Source organism: Ambystoma mexicanum, chromosome 5p (genome assembly GCF_040938575.1).
Source record: "Ambystoma mexicanum isolate Mex_15411 chromosome 5p, UKY_AmexF1_1, whole genome shotgun sequence".
Classification (NCBI taxonomy): domain Eukaryota; kingdom Metazoa; phylum Chordata; class Amphibia; order Caudata; family Ambystomatidae; genus Ambystoma; species Ambystoma mexicanum.
Window position 1 is genome coordinate 1017439964 of NC_090930.1, and position 18187 is coordinate 1017458150.

Consider the following 18187-nt stretch of genomic DNA (forward strand, 5'->3'; position numbering starts at 1 on the left):
AGAACATAAATATATACATTCAACAATAGGTTCATCTACATACATCACTCAATGACTAACCAGGTGAAATGGGTAAGAACTTCAATGTAGCTAAGATGATTGGAACCAGTCACGCGTACAATTCATTTTACTTATGAAGTCCAACCCTAAGATGCATAGGGCCTATGGCCCTAAAGTAACGGTTCCAATGCAAGGTTTCCCCAGGGAAGGTATTCTCTACAAGGATGCATGATGATTTTAAACAGTTCAAAACTATTAAAAGTTAAATCATTTGTTAGAAGACTGCCATCTTCCAGACCCAAGGCTAATGTAGTGGCAGGGTACTTGACCCATGTTCAACGAACAAAGTTAAGTTTTCGGGAGATGGGACGACAAAGGGCTTTGCACCCGTTGCTCTCATATGGAGGACAAGAGGGACAGGCCCACGTTTGCTTACTTACGCGCCCCACCCCCCACCCTCCCCAACCCTCTCCCAAGTCAGATTTTCCCAGGGGTCCCTCCCGATGGATTGTCTGGGGGCGCTGTGACTGCGGTCTTCCGTCCTTTGTTCGGTGTGAGATGTGCTGGGGATTGTAGGTTCGAGTGCTTCATCCAGTTTGGTGCAACTGCAAAATGCAATCCCAGTTGATGAAATGAAGACTTTTGCTATGCACTACTCTTCACGGGATGGAGGAAGGAGAGTTCCAGTAATGCCCACCGCTTGCAGCCGATGACTGGTGTCCTTGCAGTCGCGGTCCAAAAACTGCTCCAGGACAGTTTCTTGATGCTAGTGATCTGGCAGAAGCTTGCGACTAAGTTCTGGGCTTGAACGCGGAACAGCAATGACTTGGCAGTCCAGGGACACTTCTCTTGGGGCATGCAACCTTGAGAAGATGTCAAGACTAGTTGATCCCACGGGTCAATGCACCGATGAGGTTCTTCTGAGTTCATGCAGAGGCGCAGGGTTTCACCGGGCCAATCACTGCAGAAGATCTCTTCCACTGCTGAAGTTGTCAATAGGTTGCTCTTCTTCGAGGGATTCTTTGCTCTAACTTAGATCTGAAGAATGGCTGCAGGAGTTCTCCTCTTATCCAAAACTGGAGCTGGGACCGGATGGGGAAATCTTCACTCAGAACTGCATCTAGGTAGCTGGAGAAAGGATTCTGCCATTGTTTTTTCCAGCTTGTTTTCCTTCCTATGATCAAGGCTGATACACTGCTATGATTTGTATGCAATTATAACTGTCGGAAGTGTGGTACCACTTAGACATTGTATTTATTTACTAAATTAAAATTACCAGAGTACAAAGTGTGTTATTAATTGATGTGTATTTTTTGAACCTTATTTTTATATAAAAAAAACCGTTAGCACATAACGTAGTGTGTGGACATGCCTTTGTCGGGGATTACACTGTACTTATGAACCAGCCTGCAAGACCTCCTGAGAGCTTAAGCCTTGGTTGCTCGTATATTGCTACCACAATAGAGCACCTTGGCTGAGGTGCTCTGTGCTTCTACTCTGCCATATAGAGGGCAGGAGTACAGATACCCCCCCCCTCCTCCAGTCTTTACAGCGTACAGTTTGAGCGCAGCTCACTCACTGGTTGCCCCCCCACCCCGAGTGCCCCCACAAGGAGCACTCGAACAGCAGTAGGATCGAGACTTGTTGGCACTAGTAGGCAAGCACCCTCTGCGGACCATTGATAAGTGAGTCAGCTTGGCATGTGCACCAGGGGTGCAGGCAGTATCCACAGTTGTTAGGAAAGATTTCTTTACTCTACCTTTCCTTCCATTTTAATGGACCCTTTAAACTTGATCCTGACCTGTACTTTTTACAGTGCAGTGAAACCATAAGCTTCACTACCCTGTCTTTTGCTCATCTGTTATGGGGAAACTGACATGTCCTTCAGGCTGTCAGTACTGGGCAACATTTGTTTTCCTTATTCCTGTGACTTTGACTACTTTTAGTAACTTGTTATCACTTGTGATTGTACAAAGCATCCTAGAATGGGGTACACTTTTTTTTTTTGCCATGCCATGTACTAACTCTAGGTGTGCTAAATGGACAAGCTGGTGGCAGCAGTGACTTTTTTTTTTTTCAATTTTGGGTGCTTTTCGTTTTAGCCTTACTGTGTTTAATTGTGGCTAGTGTCGCAACATGGCCATGCCATGTTTGTGCTGTTTTATTTTTTTTTAATGTATTTATTTTTTGGCATATCGTTTGGCCATATAGCCTTCTTCCTGGCTTATGAGGCCAGGAAAATCCTTATATGGACTTACAGTGCCCAGGAAAGCCAAGGCTTTGGGCTACTGGAATTCGAGGTGTTTGCTGACCCGATGTGGGCTGGGACTGTCTGGTCCCAATCCACAAACTGGTTTGTGTGTCTGAGTGCTATGCATGCGTGTTCCCGCCAGTGGTCCTGGCTGGGCTACGGCTGGGCTACGGCTGGGCTACGGCTGGGCTACGGCTGGGCTACGGCTGGGCTACGGCTGGGCTACGGCTGGGCTACGTGTGTGGCCAGGCTCTTACCTGACTTTTCGGATAAGGAGAGGACCCCTGCACCCATTCTTCAGAGATCTTGGAGTAACCTGAAGGAGCCAAGACTCCTGTCCAGCTGTGAGACCTGTGAAGAGACCAGACTGAAGGCCTGGTGACCAACTTCTGCTGCTGCCCTGGTGGAGCCCTGCCTTGCTCGTGATCTTCAGCAGTCCTGCGTGGGAGTTGCGACCCTTGGAGTGGAGGGATCATCCATTCCCGACGTCTGCTCGGTACCCTGCGAAGAAGCCTTCGGAAGTGTCCCAGGGCTGTCCTGTGGCTGTCCAGCTCTGAGTTTGGGCTACCGGGCTGCAGATGTTGCTGCTCCGAGTTATGGCCTGGAACTTGGGGGATCATCAGTTTGTCCTACAATACTTATCTCCGTGAAATCCTAGCTTCAAGGGGACCCGAAATACAAGGGAAAGTCCGACGGCGACAAGTGAGGCCCTTTGTTTGGCCGTGCTGACTACCGTTCGACAGCTTTTCCCGAGTCCAGTTCAGAGGGGTGGTCCTGCATCGAGTTTTGCTGCATTATTCACCTGAGTCTTTGCACCAGTGAAAGACACCAACCGGAGATCCGCTCGAACCTGCAACCCCTGCGAATCGAGGACTGCGACTGGCCCGTAAAAGCAACCTCAAACCCTCCTCCATTGACCTGCCAAGTCTGGGTAAGAATCGGAGTACGGAGGGGCCGGGGCGGTAAGTTAGTGGTTCTTACCTACCCTAAACTCTCGTTTTCCTAACTTTTTTGGTTTTACCATAGATTGCTGGCACAAGCATTCCAAAAGTTGTGGACACTTCTATTAGAATACATTGTCCTCTAACCCTTGGAACTGTCCACTGGACCCCAGAGACCCTACCTTAATTTTTTTTCCAGCTTCACAAAATGTGTTGGTCCTTTCCTGCGCTTTTGGGCATAAGGCCCCAGCCAACTTAGGGGAAGGGCTTTTAGGGTTAACTCTCTGTGGACCTTTGGTGCATAATCAAATCTGCGCTTTCTTTTACAGGGATTTGATTTGTGTAATGCCCTCAACCAGTGACTGTATATATGTGATCTGTTATTAGTGTTGTGTGATATTGCTACCTGTTTGTAGTCATTGCTCATAGTGATATTTGGCCATACATAAATAACTGTATTTTTTATACATACGAAGTGTGTGATACCCATTGTGTGTACCCATTGTGGACCCTTTACAAGCTCACCACCTCTTGAGACTTAACCTAGACCCTCGTCACTGCTACCTTGAACTGGTTTGGCTATAGCTCCCCAGAGTTATCTCTCTCACAATATAGCTCGCCTCTGCAATCTCCCCTCGGGGGGGGGGGAGAACAGAGGGAAGGAGAGAGGGAAACAGACAGCTTGGTTGAAGGCGTGTGTCTCGCCCCTCTGCCATCTTGGCCGTGCCTCCTCTCATGACTTTAAGCACTCTGAGACTATCTGGGTAGGGTCAGAGCTGTATAAAGTTAAAACAAAATAATTACCTGAATCTGTGTACTCTAGAGACCCCCGCCCTCAAAAGCCACTCATGAAAAACTTGACGGAACCCAAAATTTGATCTCTTCACAAGCAAATTACAGAATCAACAATCCCAGGGAACCCTGGTCAGTACTGTTCAACCCCCTCTTCACACTCTGGTTTTCGAGTTCTACACAGTTAAAGAAAACCATTGGAGATGCTACCCCAAATAAACACTTGCACCACTGCACAGTTCAAAATCTGTGAAGTTTCTTTGTGACATAATATTTTGAAAGGGCATTGCAATGTTTATGTTTGAAGGAAACTACTCAACACACCTTTTGTATGGCAAATCCACCAAACGTACACAACTTGACCTGCCTTTTAAAAGGGCATTGTGCACCCTTCTCAGGAATTCTAGGTAGAGCCATTGCTCTTGGTTTTCGGTCCCGCCCAGCATATATTGCTCTGCATAAGTTTGTGAATTTGATGGCACTAACTTTTTTTTTTTTTATTGTTTTTTTTTTTTGTTTGGTTTTTTTTGCTCCGTATTTTAGAGGCAACTGCCTTTCCACCAGCTTTGTATAGGCACATCTAATTTCAGCAATTATTTAAAGCTTCTGCTTTCCATTTTACAACTGGAATGCTCAGGAAATGAAATCATGCTAACCGCCTCATCCATCAGTGCTTTTTCCTTTGCCATTTCTAGTTTGGTGACCTACTTTTTGGCGCTGCCTGTCCTCTCCTGTGGTGGTTGGGATATAAACCATGATGATGATCTATGAACCAAATGATATTAACTTCACTCACTACTGCCGTACACTGGAACATGTGTCCCCTTAACTAGTGTATCAGCAGACCTTAAAATGCTAATTACTAAACAGTTTCCTGATATTCCCTTGTTTTAGACTGAAGTTCTTCAAACCAGGTCAGGACGCTGTGAAGTACCAAGGATCCAGGGACTCCCAGGCACTGGAAAGTTGGATGCTGCAGATGGTAAATGAAGAACCGGAGGTAAGGTTAAAAAATGATTCCATTCCTTCTTGGTCCAGACCTAATCAGCTTGAGTTGACTAAATATAAATTGGAAAAATCAATGTAACTGTGGTAATTAGGTTGCATTTAATCATTGAATTCTGCTTTGAGATCACTACTGCAGTGTCATTACGTTAATAATGCTTAGTCACTTAGGTGCTTATTATAAGTTTAAGCTGTGCATCAAAAACATGATCTGCCTTGCGTCTTCAAGGCAAAACGGTATTCCTGTCCAAGAGCTCACACAATGAAACCTGCGGCCTCCAGCAACACGGCCAAACTCTTTAAAATCTGCAAGGAACTGACCAATCCTGTTGCAGTCTCTACCTCTCATGTTGCCTCCCAGGCCCTCTGTATGGCTCTGGCCTCTCTCTTTTCTGCTAAAACTCAGGAGATCCTGTCCTCTATCTCCTCTTCCTCTCTTGTGCCCCATTTGGCCATATCTCCCTCTCCTCCTTTCTTCTTACACTCTGACAAAACCTGACCAGGTTTCTAGACCAATCAGATCTATGAAAGTGTCCAAAACGGTGCACCCTTGCTCCTCCAGGAACATCCAGGACTATATTGACATTCTCTCTCTCCATCCTTCGCCGATTTCTGTAGTCACACTTTCACCACTGGAACTTCCCCTCTGCCCCTAAGCACTCCCTTGTGCACCTGCTCCTGGAAGCCGTCTGCCGATCCTACCTGCCTGGCAAACTATCACACAATCTCCACCCATTTCCTGGGCAAACTCTTAGAAAAGCTGGCCATCTCCCAGCTTACGCTCCACACTGAATCTGTTGGTTGTCCATCACCATCAGTCTGGCTTCAGAGCTGCCAGAGACCTGGAAACTGCTCTCATGGTAAGATCTGCTCTTGAATCTTCAGTCCAGCATTCCTTCTGTCCTCATCCTCCTTGATCTTTCCACTGCTTTCGACAGTCAACCACGCCATCCTAATTAATCGACTATGTGAGAACCTGTGCATCACGGATCAGGCCCTGGAGTGACTGACCTCCTTCCTCTTGGACCGCCCCTCCCAGCTCCAACTTGGTCCCTTTCTCTCCGCCACCTCTCTACCTGTGGCCACCTCTAGTTTTTCGTGCCTTCTAAGCCTCTACTTAAGGACTCTAGGCAGACCACTTTAAGTAGGCTGCTGGTCAGGTGACCAGCTCTGCCCACCACCTATTTAATCCATCCTCCTTAGGTGTCCTCTGCAAAGGACGGGCGAAGTCCAGGACCTTACCTGTTTGTCCCTGATGCTAAACTGAATTTTACCTACAAACTAATCGCTACTACTGCTACTCGCCAAAATCAATGGGTCTCCACCCCCCACAGCCAATCCCCACTCTCACTAGGGTTTTAATGGCCAAGTTCCCTGGGCAGCCCCAGCAAGCTGCCCTAGGGAACCTCATCAATATTTTGCTCTTGCCCCCATCCAACACCTACGGATCACATGCACACACCCTCTCCTGTTGATCAATACTCGCTCAGTTGCTTACGCTTCAGAGATCGCTGATGCCATCTTGTACAACAACCCTTATGCCCTGTTCATCACTGAAACATGGTATACCCCATCCTCCTGACATGTTTTCAGCATTCTCCTACCCCAAGGCTACTGCATACAACATGCCGACTGGACCGCAAGGGCAGGAGGCGCAGTGGCAATCCTCTACAGGAGCAATTGGCCATGCTGCATCCCCTCTCCCAGAACAAGTTCATTTGAATCGCCTGCATGCCAATTCCCTCTATTGCGAAAGGAATCCTACACCTTACACCTCATCTACAGACCACCTCACAGGAGTGACTTTCATTGCAGACTTCCAACTTACTCTCCTCTGCCAATTAGCAAATTCTAGTAATGTCTTTCTTGGCGATTGTAACATCCATGTGTCACAGGCTGACAACCACACATAAAGCACGCTTTTCACACTGACTGCTTCCACGGACCTTAAGCAAATTGTGCTCTCCCCCCCCATGCACACGAAAGTAAGACCCTAGACTTGGTCTTCACCTCATCCGCCTGCATCACCTGTGCACACCCTATCCCACTTGACTGGTCGGACCATCGTCCCCCACTAGACTACAGCACACAAAGGTCACACTAAACGCCCCCTCACTCAACGCTGATCATTCAAAACTTTCCAGTCCATGTACTGGAAGCAAACTTTTCAGACTTCCCCCACTACGTGGAATGCCTCGGGCCTCCTGTAATTATTCGGCAACTCTGCTATGAAAGTAGTGGACACTCATGCCCCCCTAAAATCCAGCTGGCCAAAGTCAAAATCATCCGCCCCTTGGTACACCACGGTGCTAGCCTCCAGAAAACTCATTCAGAGCCCTAGAGAAACAGTGGAACAAAAACATATCTCTGGAGACCTCACAAACCTCAAATCTTTCTGTGCAAACCGTAGGATTCTGAATGTCGAGTCCAAAGCTGCTACTACTCAACCACTATTGCGGCAGCCTCCAACAGGAGCAAAGCCCTCTTCGATGCAATGGACTTAGAATAATGACCAAATCCAAGAGACCATGAAATCAACCTCACAGCATTAGTACTCTGGCATGCAGACTGTTCCTCTGGACCATGCGTTCCTCTGCACCATCAATGCCTCCCTCACAGAAGGATCATTCACCGACGCCCTTGAAACTGGTCTTATACAACCTCTTTTAGATTGACCTACCCAACTACCGGCCCATTCTGAACCTCCTGTTTGTTGTCAAAATCTTGGAAAAAGTAGTTACAGCTACTTGTCGGGTCGGGTTTCCGCCCCAAGTGTAGCACCGAGACAGCCACCATTCAGGTGGTGGATGATGCCCTTCAAATCCTAGATAAGAGTGACTCATGACTCCTCATTCTCCTTGACCTTTTGGGCGCATTCAACCTGGTCGACCACTGCATCCTTCTCTCCCTCCTTGCTGACCGCATGGGATTCTCAGGCCCTGTCCTGAATTGGTTTACCTCCTACCTCTCAGGCAGACAACAGGCTGTTCAGTTCAAACTGTTGCCAGATCAAGATCTCCTGCAGAGTCCCCTCAAGGCTCCATCCTCTCAACAATCCTTTTTAACCTTTACTTGGAGCTTTTGGGCACTCTCTTCAAAGATCTCAATATAGCCATACACCAAAACGTGTATGATACTCTGTGGACGTATTTTAAAACTTTATATTAAGAAAACGTCATTTGTATGGTGTGTTGAAGCTACTAATCTCAAGTTGTGATCAACTCATGATTTTTTTTTTCTGTATATTTGTATTTTTATAGCAGCCAGAGCCTGAACCAGAACAACCCAAAGCGCCCGAAGCAAAGCAAGGCTTGTATGAGCTCACAGCAGCCAACTTTAACACGCACGTTTCAGAAGGTATTTCCTTTATTACTTAACTTGAGTAGCTTGGTGCAACAGCATTTTCCTTCTCTATATTAGATTTCAAAATGTTATTTACTGCACTTTTACTGTTAGTTTCCCCTTTGTAGGGCTAGCGTGTACTCTTTTGCCCTTCGCTGTCTATTCATCCAGTGAAGACAAAAGTGATCCTATATGGGAGAAGAGCATAACATGTAAAGATAGGCGTGCCTAGCATCTGTCGGTACCCCAGTTCACTTAAACTTTGATATTTTAGGCTGTAATTGTTAATACCGCCATCAGGGGTCCAGTGTTTTGTAACCATAGGCACCCCCATCCTTTTGTTTAAAAAAAGAAAAAAAAATGTCTTAGGTTCTTGGTAGTGTTGTAAGGTTGCCTTAGTTTCGCTAACCATGTTCACTTTCTTGACTTGTTCATGCAATAAGTTGACTGTGGTCATACTATGTAGTTGGAAATCACTCTAGCTTTTTAATATCTGTAGTAGTTTAGATATATATGGGCGATAGGTTTTTGTTTTAGCTGGTGCCCAATAAACACTTTTGTTGTATGAAAAGCGTTCTGATGAGGCCACCTTGTGGAGTTTGTCTTTAAGGAGGATTGATGTCACTAAACAAAGATCCATGGCCATCTTGTCATATTGCTGTGATCAAAGTAATGCTTTCATCAGTAGGAACTGAAAGCGGCTCCTGGTCATAAGCCAATACCCACTATGCCACTGGTACTTCTGGGAAATTAGGAACATGTACATAACGTGCCACAAATGTAGTTTCCACGTAAGATGTAAATTATAATTTTGTTTATATGATGTATGACGCACTGCATGTAACATGGGTTCTGGGGGTGACCTAAACCGTGTTATAACGTGTCTGTATGGAACGGGTTACCCGGGCATTCAAAAGTAGCGCTTTGCTGTTAGTGACAAGCTAACCAAGCTTTTGTAGGATAGAAGCTCAGTAGCTCCAAGCAATTTATTTTCCGGGTTTTCATGGCCAATTGGTGTCCAGAAAAGAAATGTTTTCTGAGCAATATTTCAACCCTTTATCTGTTTTGTAATTTCATAGCATCTTAGGGGTGATAGATTCTTTATTAATCCTTTGTATAGATCATACTTGTATTTCATCAGTGATTGGAGTTCAATTAATTCCACACCACTTAAATTTTCTTTCCACCCATGTTGGCTTTTTACAACTGTCCTTAGCATATACATTTATTTCTAGTCTGTCCTTCAAAAGACTACTTTTTCCACCTTTGTGCCTTTTGATGCTCAAGAGGTGATTTCTGGATTCAATTCTGCGTTATGCTCCCAGTGCTTCTTTTTAATAACTGTTCCGGAAAATAACAGACATAATCCCAATAAGTGTTTTCATTTTGTGCAGCATCAAGCCAATTTTTATTTTTCTGAACACTTCAGTGGGAGGTCTTACTGACATTAAAATTAGCTTTTTTTTTGTTTGTTTTTATTGCTTTGGACTTTGTGTTAGGCACTTGGCGTTTAGCAGCCAACATCATGAACATGATCAATATCGAAGGGGTGTGGCATGTGGCAGTGCAAATGCAGTAGAATAAATTCCCTCTGGATGGAAACCCCCTTTTCCAAATTCCTTGGGGGGGGTGGGGTGGGGAGGGGGAGTTATATGTATGTGTGTACACATACACACAAACTATAACAGTGCAGTTGAAGTCACAGGTACTATTTGGCTTTTTCTTGATGCTTCTCAAGAGCTTACCGTTCTACTGTACTCTGAGCTTTGCAAACTACAGTCATCTGGACCGCAAGATCATGAAGCTGTTCCCTAATGGCTTGTATCTTGCTCGCCCTGCCCTCTGCGTGGTCTAAGGAGTCGGGTCTAGAAAAAGAGGGCCTTTACCCTGTTAGAGCATTTTCTTGAACATAGCTGCTTTAAAATTCTCTTCTGTGGCCAGCCTTTTGCAAGATGATCAGCACTGGTCAGTCTGACGGTTGCACCTCGATCTTCTCTCCCCCACCCCCTTTTTTGTAATCCGACGGGTGTCTGAAGACTTTTTTAAAAATTATTATTATTTTTTTTTAAATATTTTATTGATTTTATATTTTAGAAAAACAAACACACAACACAATACAACTATTAATTATTTACAGAAACAGAAAAGAAAATACGAAAAAACTCCCCCCACCCCCCATCAATCGAGATCCGGCTCCCTTGTATCTTCAGTCGGGGCACTGTCAGGTGGAACATTGTCCGTAGGCTCATCTTCCGAATTCTCAGATTCGTCCAAACCCTGTTGTGGGTTGGTCATAGAGACCACTAATTGTCGTCAGCTAGGGCCCTATCTCCTCCTCGCCCCCTCTAGTGACCGCTTCAAACCATACCACGGATTCAGCCTCCGCCCACCTCATAAGGTCCGCCCACCATAATTCCACTCTCGGCCTGCTAGCCGATTTCCAGTTCATGGCAATCCTGCGTTTGGCCAGAACATATGCCAGGTCCCTCAGCTTGCTCAGGTGCCTAAAGTGTCTGGGCCTGGGGAAGATCCCAAGCATACACGACCAGGCAGATCCCACGTCCAACACCACTCCCCCACCTGCGAGCTTCATCTTAACCTCCTCCCAAAATCTATACACTTCCGGGCAGGCCCAAAACATGTGTAGCAACCCAGCGTCCACCTCGCCACACCTGGGGCATTTTTGAGTGATCGAGCCTCCGAACCGTGCGATCTTCTGGGGAGTCAGGTAGGCCCTGTGAGTAATGTAGAACTGGAGTTGTTGGAGCCGTGCATTTCGGGACACCTTTTTATGATACCCCAGGACCCTTTTCCACTGACCCTCCGTCATGAGTCCACCCATATCCTCCTCCCATTCATGCCTCAGTTGGGGCAACTCTTTCCCAGCCTTCGTTCTGAGGAGTTCGTATATCCGTGATATTTCATGCCCGCCTTCTGAGACATCATACATAGTTTCAAGGGTGGCATCGGGATCATCTGCCAGTGCCGTCACCGGCCATCTCTCTCTTACTCGTTGCACTAGCCTGGCATAGGTGATGTACTGGCCTCTGTGCATCCCCGTCTCATCCTGCAACTTTTGGAAGTCCAACGCCTCCCCCTCCCGCCATATGTCCCCGAGCGTGGCCAGGCCCACCGGCTCCCAGTGCCTACGGACAGACTGAAACAGTTGGGAGTCGTCTTCGCACAGGGCCACCAGCGGGACCTGCCAAGATAGCGGTTCTGGCTCCCCCATCAGTTTCCACGTTCTGTGCCAGACCTCCCATCCCAACCTCAATAGCCGCCCTCTTCCCGTCAGTTTATTCCTTTGTAGCCACACCACCTCTCTCAGGAAGTATGGGGCCGCATCCTCCCGCAGCAACCTAGATTCCTCCGAATCATCAGACAACCACCTGGCCACATACAACAGCTGCCCCGCCAGATAATATAATTCGAAGTTGGGCAAGCCTATACCCCCTTCTCGTACGAGTTCTGGAGCTTCCACAGGGCCACCCTATTTCTGGAGTTACCCCACACTAAGCCCCTACACATACTATGAAGTCGTACAAATAGGCTCCTGGGGATCAAATGTGGGACGTTCACGAAGAAATGCAGGAGTCTGGGAAGGACCACCATTTTCAGCAAAGCCGCCCTCCCCATCATGGACAGGGGCAATCTGGACCAGAATGTCCTGCTACTCCTGACCCCCTCTATGGCTCTCTCTGTGTTATGTTTGTGTACCGCTTCAATCCGGTGGTAAATATTTACCCCCAGGTACCTAAACGTGTCGGTCCGCCATGGTATTGGCAACACGGGCAGCCTCTCCAGCGGGACTTCCCTGTACCCGCCCAGAGGGAACAGGCTAGATTTCCTGGGATTCACTGATATGCCCGAGAGGACAGCATAATGATCCAGTACTTCCAGTACGTACTGCAGGTTCTCCTCCGGGTAGCGTAAGTAAAGCAGCATATCGTCCGCATAGAGAGATATTAAGTGGCTGCCGCAGGCGGTATTAATGCCCACCTCTCCGTATTGTTGCCGCAGGCATATCGCCAGCGGCTCCAGCGCGAGTATATATAACATGGGTGACCAAGGGCATCCCTGCCTGGTCCCCCTGCTGAGTTACCAGGCATCCGAGACTGTGGCCCCAGTCTTGACCCTTGTCACCGGGCTGCTATATAACAACTGGACCCATCTGATATACCCAGGGCCCACGCCGTATCCCCGTAGGGCCGCTTTCAGCCAAGGCCATCTCACTAAATCAAAGGCCTTGACCGCATCCAGCGACACTACCGCCATCTCGCCCGTGTCATCCTTGGTGTGGTCGATAACATGGTGCAGCCTCCTATGGTTATCGCTGATATTCCTGCCTGGGACATATCCCGTTTGATCCGGGTGGATCAGCTTGCCAATTACCTTCTTCAACCTATTGGCCAGCACCGCCGTGAGTATTTTGCTGTCCTGGTTTAGCATGGACAGAGGTCTATAAGATCCACACTCAACAGCCGGCTTGCCTGGTTTCAGTAATGGGACAATCATGGCCTCACAGAGGGACAGCGGGAGTTCTCCCCGTTCGTATGCCTCGTTAAACAAGGCCAGCAGTGGCTGGAGCAGCTCCTGCACGTACACCTTGTAAAACTCACTAGGCAGTCCATCCGCTCCAGGTGCCCTACACGTGGGGAGGCCCCGGATCACCACCTCCAGCTCATCAGAAGTGATGGGGGCGTCCAGTTCCTCCCGCTCCTGGTCGTCTAGGGTGGGAAGGCCAATGTCTTCCAGTGTGTTCAGAATGTCCTGGCTCCTGTCCTCCCCAGTGTCCTCATACAAACGTTTGTAGAACCTGAGGTATTCCTCGTTCACCCCATCCTGAGTGCTGCGAAGACAACCGTCTTCACCACGGATCTCATGAATAACCACTGGGGGGGGGGGGGGGACTCGCTCTTGTACAGCCAGGCCAGCAGTCTGCCTGGCTTGTCGCCTCCCGCGTGCAGCCGCTCGGTGTATTTCCTATGGTTCAATCTACATAGTCGATCCCAAAGAGCACTGCACGCCACCTGAAGGTCCCTCATCCTAGTCTTGTCTTCCTGAGTGGCGTTCTCGAGACGAGCTAGGCTCTCCAGTTCCCTTTCGGTGTCCTGAAGTTCCCTCCCGATACCCCCTTGAAGTCCCTTGGATTTAGAGATGGCCACTCCGCGCACCACTACCTTAAAGGCCTCCCACAGAGTTCCCGCAGAGCGCACGCTACCCGTGTTTATCTCAAAAAATTCCCCGATGGCAACCCTCAGGTCTTCCCAGAATCCCTCATCCTGCAGTACCTCCGACCGGAGCCTCCATGTGGGGACCCGAGGCCTAGGGGGTTGGTGTCGCCACTCTACCACCAGGGGCGAATGGTCCGACAATACTCGAGCCTTGTATTCCGCCCCCACTATTTCGCCCGCTATCTCGGCAGTTCCAAACACATAATCCAATCTCGTATATGAATCGTATGGCGCCGCATAGTGCGAATACTGCCTCTCTGTGGGGTGGAGTTTCCTCCACACATCTACCAGTCCCAGGTCCCAGAGCGCCTTGGCCGCCGGCGACATTTTCCCTTTGGTATCAGCGGACCGGTCGATTTTGGGATCTAAGACGCAATTGAAGTCCCCACCCCACACCATAGCACCCCCTACCAAGGGGCCAAGTTTGCCATAGAGGGATCTAAAGTAGGCTGCAGTATCATGATTGGGGGCATACAGGTTGAGGATGTGTACTTCCCTGTTCTCCAGGAGTCCTGTTATCGCCACCATTCTACCCTCCGGGTCCGCTATCGAGTCAAGCACCCGGAACGGCACGTGCGGCGCCACCCAGGTGATGACCCCTCTAGCATATGCCGAGTACGTGGCACCCACTACCTTGCCCTTCCACTTCCTCTTGACCACCTCCAATTTCTCCCTGGTGAGGTGGGTCTCTTGTAGCAGGGCTATGTCTATCCGCATCCTCTTCAGGTATAGCATTACCTTGTTCCGCTTGAGGTAACTATTGAGGCCTCGGACATTCCAGGTAGCTATGCGAAGACTATCCGATGCCATCGGTTTGGTCTGTATTCAGCCCCGCCCTCCCCACAATACCCCTTTGGTCTAACGCTCCGCCGGCTCTTCCGCCCTTGATCCCTGTCCCCCCCTCCCTGTTTCCCAACTACACACCACAGCAAACAACCCCTCCCATCCCAACAAAAGCCCAGCTCCATCCCTGGATCTCGGGCCCACCCGCGTCTGGTCTTATCCCGTATTCAAGGAGTAGGACACCGCAGGGCGTCGCCGATGTAACAGCGACCTAACTAACTAGATATGTTACTACTGGGGACAAAGGAAGCCTCTTGGAGCTCCCAACCAAGTAACCACGGGTAGGCACACCCAATGGGCCAGTCAACACCACATCATACGCATCATATACCGTATAAATGACTATATTCAAGTCCCAATGTCTTGGCCCCATTGCCCTAGGCGACCCAGCCGTAAGCTACTTATCTTCCGTAGTCTCTGCCTGGATGCCCGATTCTTGAGGACTGCCCAGCGCGTCTAGCCAGTCCATCGCTTCAGTCGGTGTTTCAAAGAACAGGGATCTGTTTCTGTAGAAAACTTTCAATTTGGCTGGGTAGAGTAGCATGTAGCGATGGCCAGCTTCACGAAGTCTCCTTTTCACCGCCCCGAAGTGCATCCGACTCCGCTGTACTTGTAGCGTGTAGTCAGGGTAGGCCGTGATCTTGGCCGATCCTCTATCAATCGTTCCCCCTTTTCGAAAGAATTCAAGAATCTTTTCACGATCTCGGTAGTTCAGAATTTTCGCGATCACCGGCTGCGGGGCGGCCCCAGGAGGCGGCCTCCTGGTTAGGGCCCTATGCGCCCTCTCGACTGCAAACCCCTGGGTCAGTACCCCGCCGGTAATCTCCTGCAAAAACATGGATTCCACAAATTCCGTGGGGTCTGGCCCTTCCGTTCCTTCAGGTAGGCCCACGATGCGAATATTGTTGCGCCTGACACGTCCCTCCGCCTGCTCCGCTCTGTCCTCCCAGGTTGCCCACCCGTTGCACGAGGGCGTGCAGTTCCTTTTTATGAGCAGCGCAGTCTGCCGTGTTCGTGGCCGTCTCCTTCTCGATGGTCCCCGTGCGCTCCGAGATCGCCCTAACATCCAGTCTAAGCAGATTCACCTCCTCCTGGACGGCACCGATCTTAAGGTTTAAGCCTTCCTGTAGCTCTTTCATGGCGAGGCCTAACTTGGTCTCCCATGACATTTTTAAGTCCGCAATCGCCGCTAGCACCTCCTGTATCGTGCCCGGTGACTCCGCGGCCGTCACGGGGGTCTCTTTGTTCTTGCCTCCTTCCGCCCCTGAGGGGGACTTGGCGTAAGCCTCCATCGTGGGCTGTTTGACTACGACACCTCTCGTAGTCATGTTGTTGTATGAGTCGGGCGGGGGCCCGTCCCGCCAGGCACCGAAGGGAAGTCACGCCACTCAATGCTCAAAGCCTGGCCCACCACACCATGGGGCATCCAACACGCCCGGAGCACCCCAACCACCGGGCCCACGGTCCCGTCGTCACAGCTACATCCGTTCGGCTCTCCAACTCGCAGGGCCACCGTGCGTCCTAGGCGGCGCTCACGTGTATTAGTCTTCAAGCAAAGGGACCCATGGGATCGCGACCTCGGTGTTCGCAGCGTGTCGCCGCCATTTTGTCTTGTCCGCCTGCTCAGGGCTCGTCCCAGTCAATCGCATTTATTTTGGTTTCTGGGCCTCCCAGACATCCCAAACTTTCACCGGGTGTAGTGGTGGCATTCCCACACCTGGACATCGATTTCCAGCGTCGGCCGGCCCCCGTGGACGTACCCCTCCATCAGGATCAAAACAGGATCAGCGGAGCTCCTCTAGAGTGCGACCCCTTACATGGCCGTCCAAGCCACGCCCCCACTTTTTTAAAAATTATTATTTTTTTTTATAATTGTACCACTTCCAAAGTTCATATGTGTACATTCAGCCCTTTGCTGCTGTGGATATCTATTGTTACGTTTGCTCTTAATTGGAGACTGATATGGGTATACATTGTTTGTAATTTGTGTAACTAACCTGCCCTGTAGTTCCCTTATCTTTTAATCCCCTGCGATTGGGGCTTCTCACCTGCCAACTCCTTTTGTGTTTGTCTTCCAGATGACAACATCCAGCATTGCATCTCTCGCTCTTTGTACCTTTTTGATTGCGGTAGAAATGTGTATTTTTTTTAATTCTCTCTACAGGCTTTCCAGTCTGCTTCCCTCACCCCCATGCCCCCTCCTTTACAACGGCATCTTTGTTATCCATTTTTGGGGACACTGACCCACGAATCTTGGGCTGGCAATCGGGTACTTGGAATATAGTAACAAACATAAAGCATTCAGCTGCTGCCAACACAAATGTTGTGGAAATGGCTTTTACTCTGGGAGGTAAAGGTTACATCTAGGCAAAATGTAATTGGACGAGTTTTTAAAATGCTGAGGTTGTCACCTTACAAATGAGGCTCAGTCTGAATGTCTGGAAGATTTGGGAACCAAATCTGCTTGTCCAGTCCCCGAAGGTTCCTCCTACTATAAATATGATCCAAGGTCAGCCTGCCTTATGAACTAACAATAGAGGTCATTTCTGATTGGATGAATGGAATATAGTACTGATGCTGTTACCGGCCACTTTTACAGGTCGACCCAATAGCAAATGAGCTCTATATCACCATTGGGTCTAAGTCGTAGCTTTGCCTGTGTGAGTGTCCCGCATTTGTTTTGCTTTCTTGCTCTGACTCATTCAGACCATGTTCTGCAATTAGTTCTCATTCAGTGCCTCACTAGAGGTGCACCTGTGTATTGTGTTCCTCAGGTGTTAATACTGCGGGCGTGCTTTCATGTAGGTTTTCACCGAGCAGCCCCTGGCCTGCTGAGCTGGATGTTCAGCTTGTTGTCTTTTTGTGTGTTTTTAATATGGTTGCACATGGCAATAGACGTTTGAGAAGGCTCATGTGTGTGGCTTTAAAATGGCACTGTTTTGGCAGTCCAGAAACACTTAACAGTTGGTTTACTCTGCGCCCATCGAAAAAAGCATGTGGTCACATATGGTCTTGGCCTTACTGTGAAACCCAAGTTGGGAGCCCAGGGCAGCCATTGGCCGGCTATGTGAACGGGGTTGATACTAGTCACAACCGAATCCAACTTGGTTTGTTTGTCCGGGATGATTTGGATGTGGCAACCACTGCGGTTTGGGTGGGCGCCAAATTTATAACATGGGGGAATTGTGCACCTTTTATCAATCATTGGGACTCTTAAAGGAGCCTTAAGAGTCAATCATCCCCCCACCCTCCTCCCCTTCAGGCAGACGAGGTTGTGCGTTGGTATCTGGTCTTAAACCTTGCAAACAAACGTGAATTGCTGCTGGCTTCTGTGGAAGACTTAAAGTGGCCTGAGGACTACTGAATCTATGGTCGCTCCCTCTGACCTGGTAGGACCAGATTGCTTAATCCCCTCAGTTTCCTTTCTCCATGAGCACTTACCTGATGGACCTTGCACAATGAGTCTGCCAGGAGAAATTGACGGACATTTAATGGCTATTGGAGGAATCCAGTCTTGCCTTATTTGAACTGCTGGAGCAGCGCATGACTACTAGGTATGCATCGTCGGCTATTGTTCTTGTGGCATTATACCTCTGCTTTAATGTTTGCATCTCTGTGATCCATTAATGATGTACAGGGCTATATATAGGTTGCCCTCCATGAACTGGGTTTTTAATCTGCATACCCTTGGACCTTGCATTGAACCGCAACTTGTGCTGTCCCTGACTATTCTGGTTCGCCATGACCGCAACGCTTTTGCGTTGCCTTTGACCCGTTGA

General features: G+C 48.8%; 1 protein-coding gene across 1 annotated transcript in view; it reads left to right on the top strand.

Moving 5' to 3' along the window:
* Positions 1-18187, top strand: part of TXNDC5 (thioredoxin domain containing 5) — a 141644-nt gene that overhangs the window by 53311 nt on the left and 70146 nt on the right. The window contains exons 3-4 of the mRNA XM_069613492.1: positions 4879-4984; positions 8250-8346. Of these exons, the coding sequence (XP_069469593.1) occupies positions 4879-4984; positions 8250-8346 (203 nt within the window). The remainder of the gene's footprint in view (positions 1-4878; positions 4985-8249; positions 8347-18187) is intronic.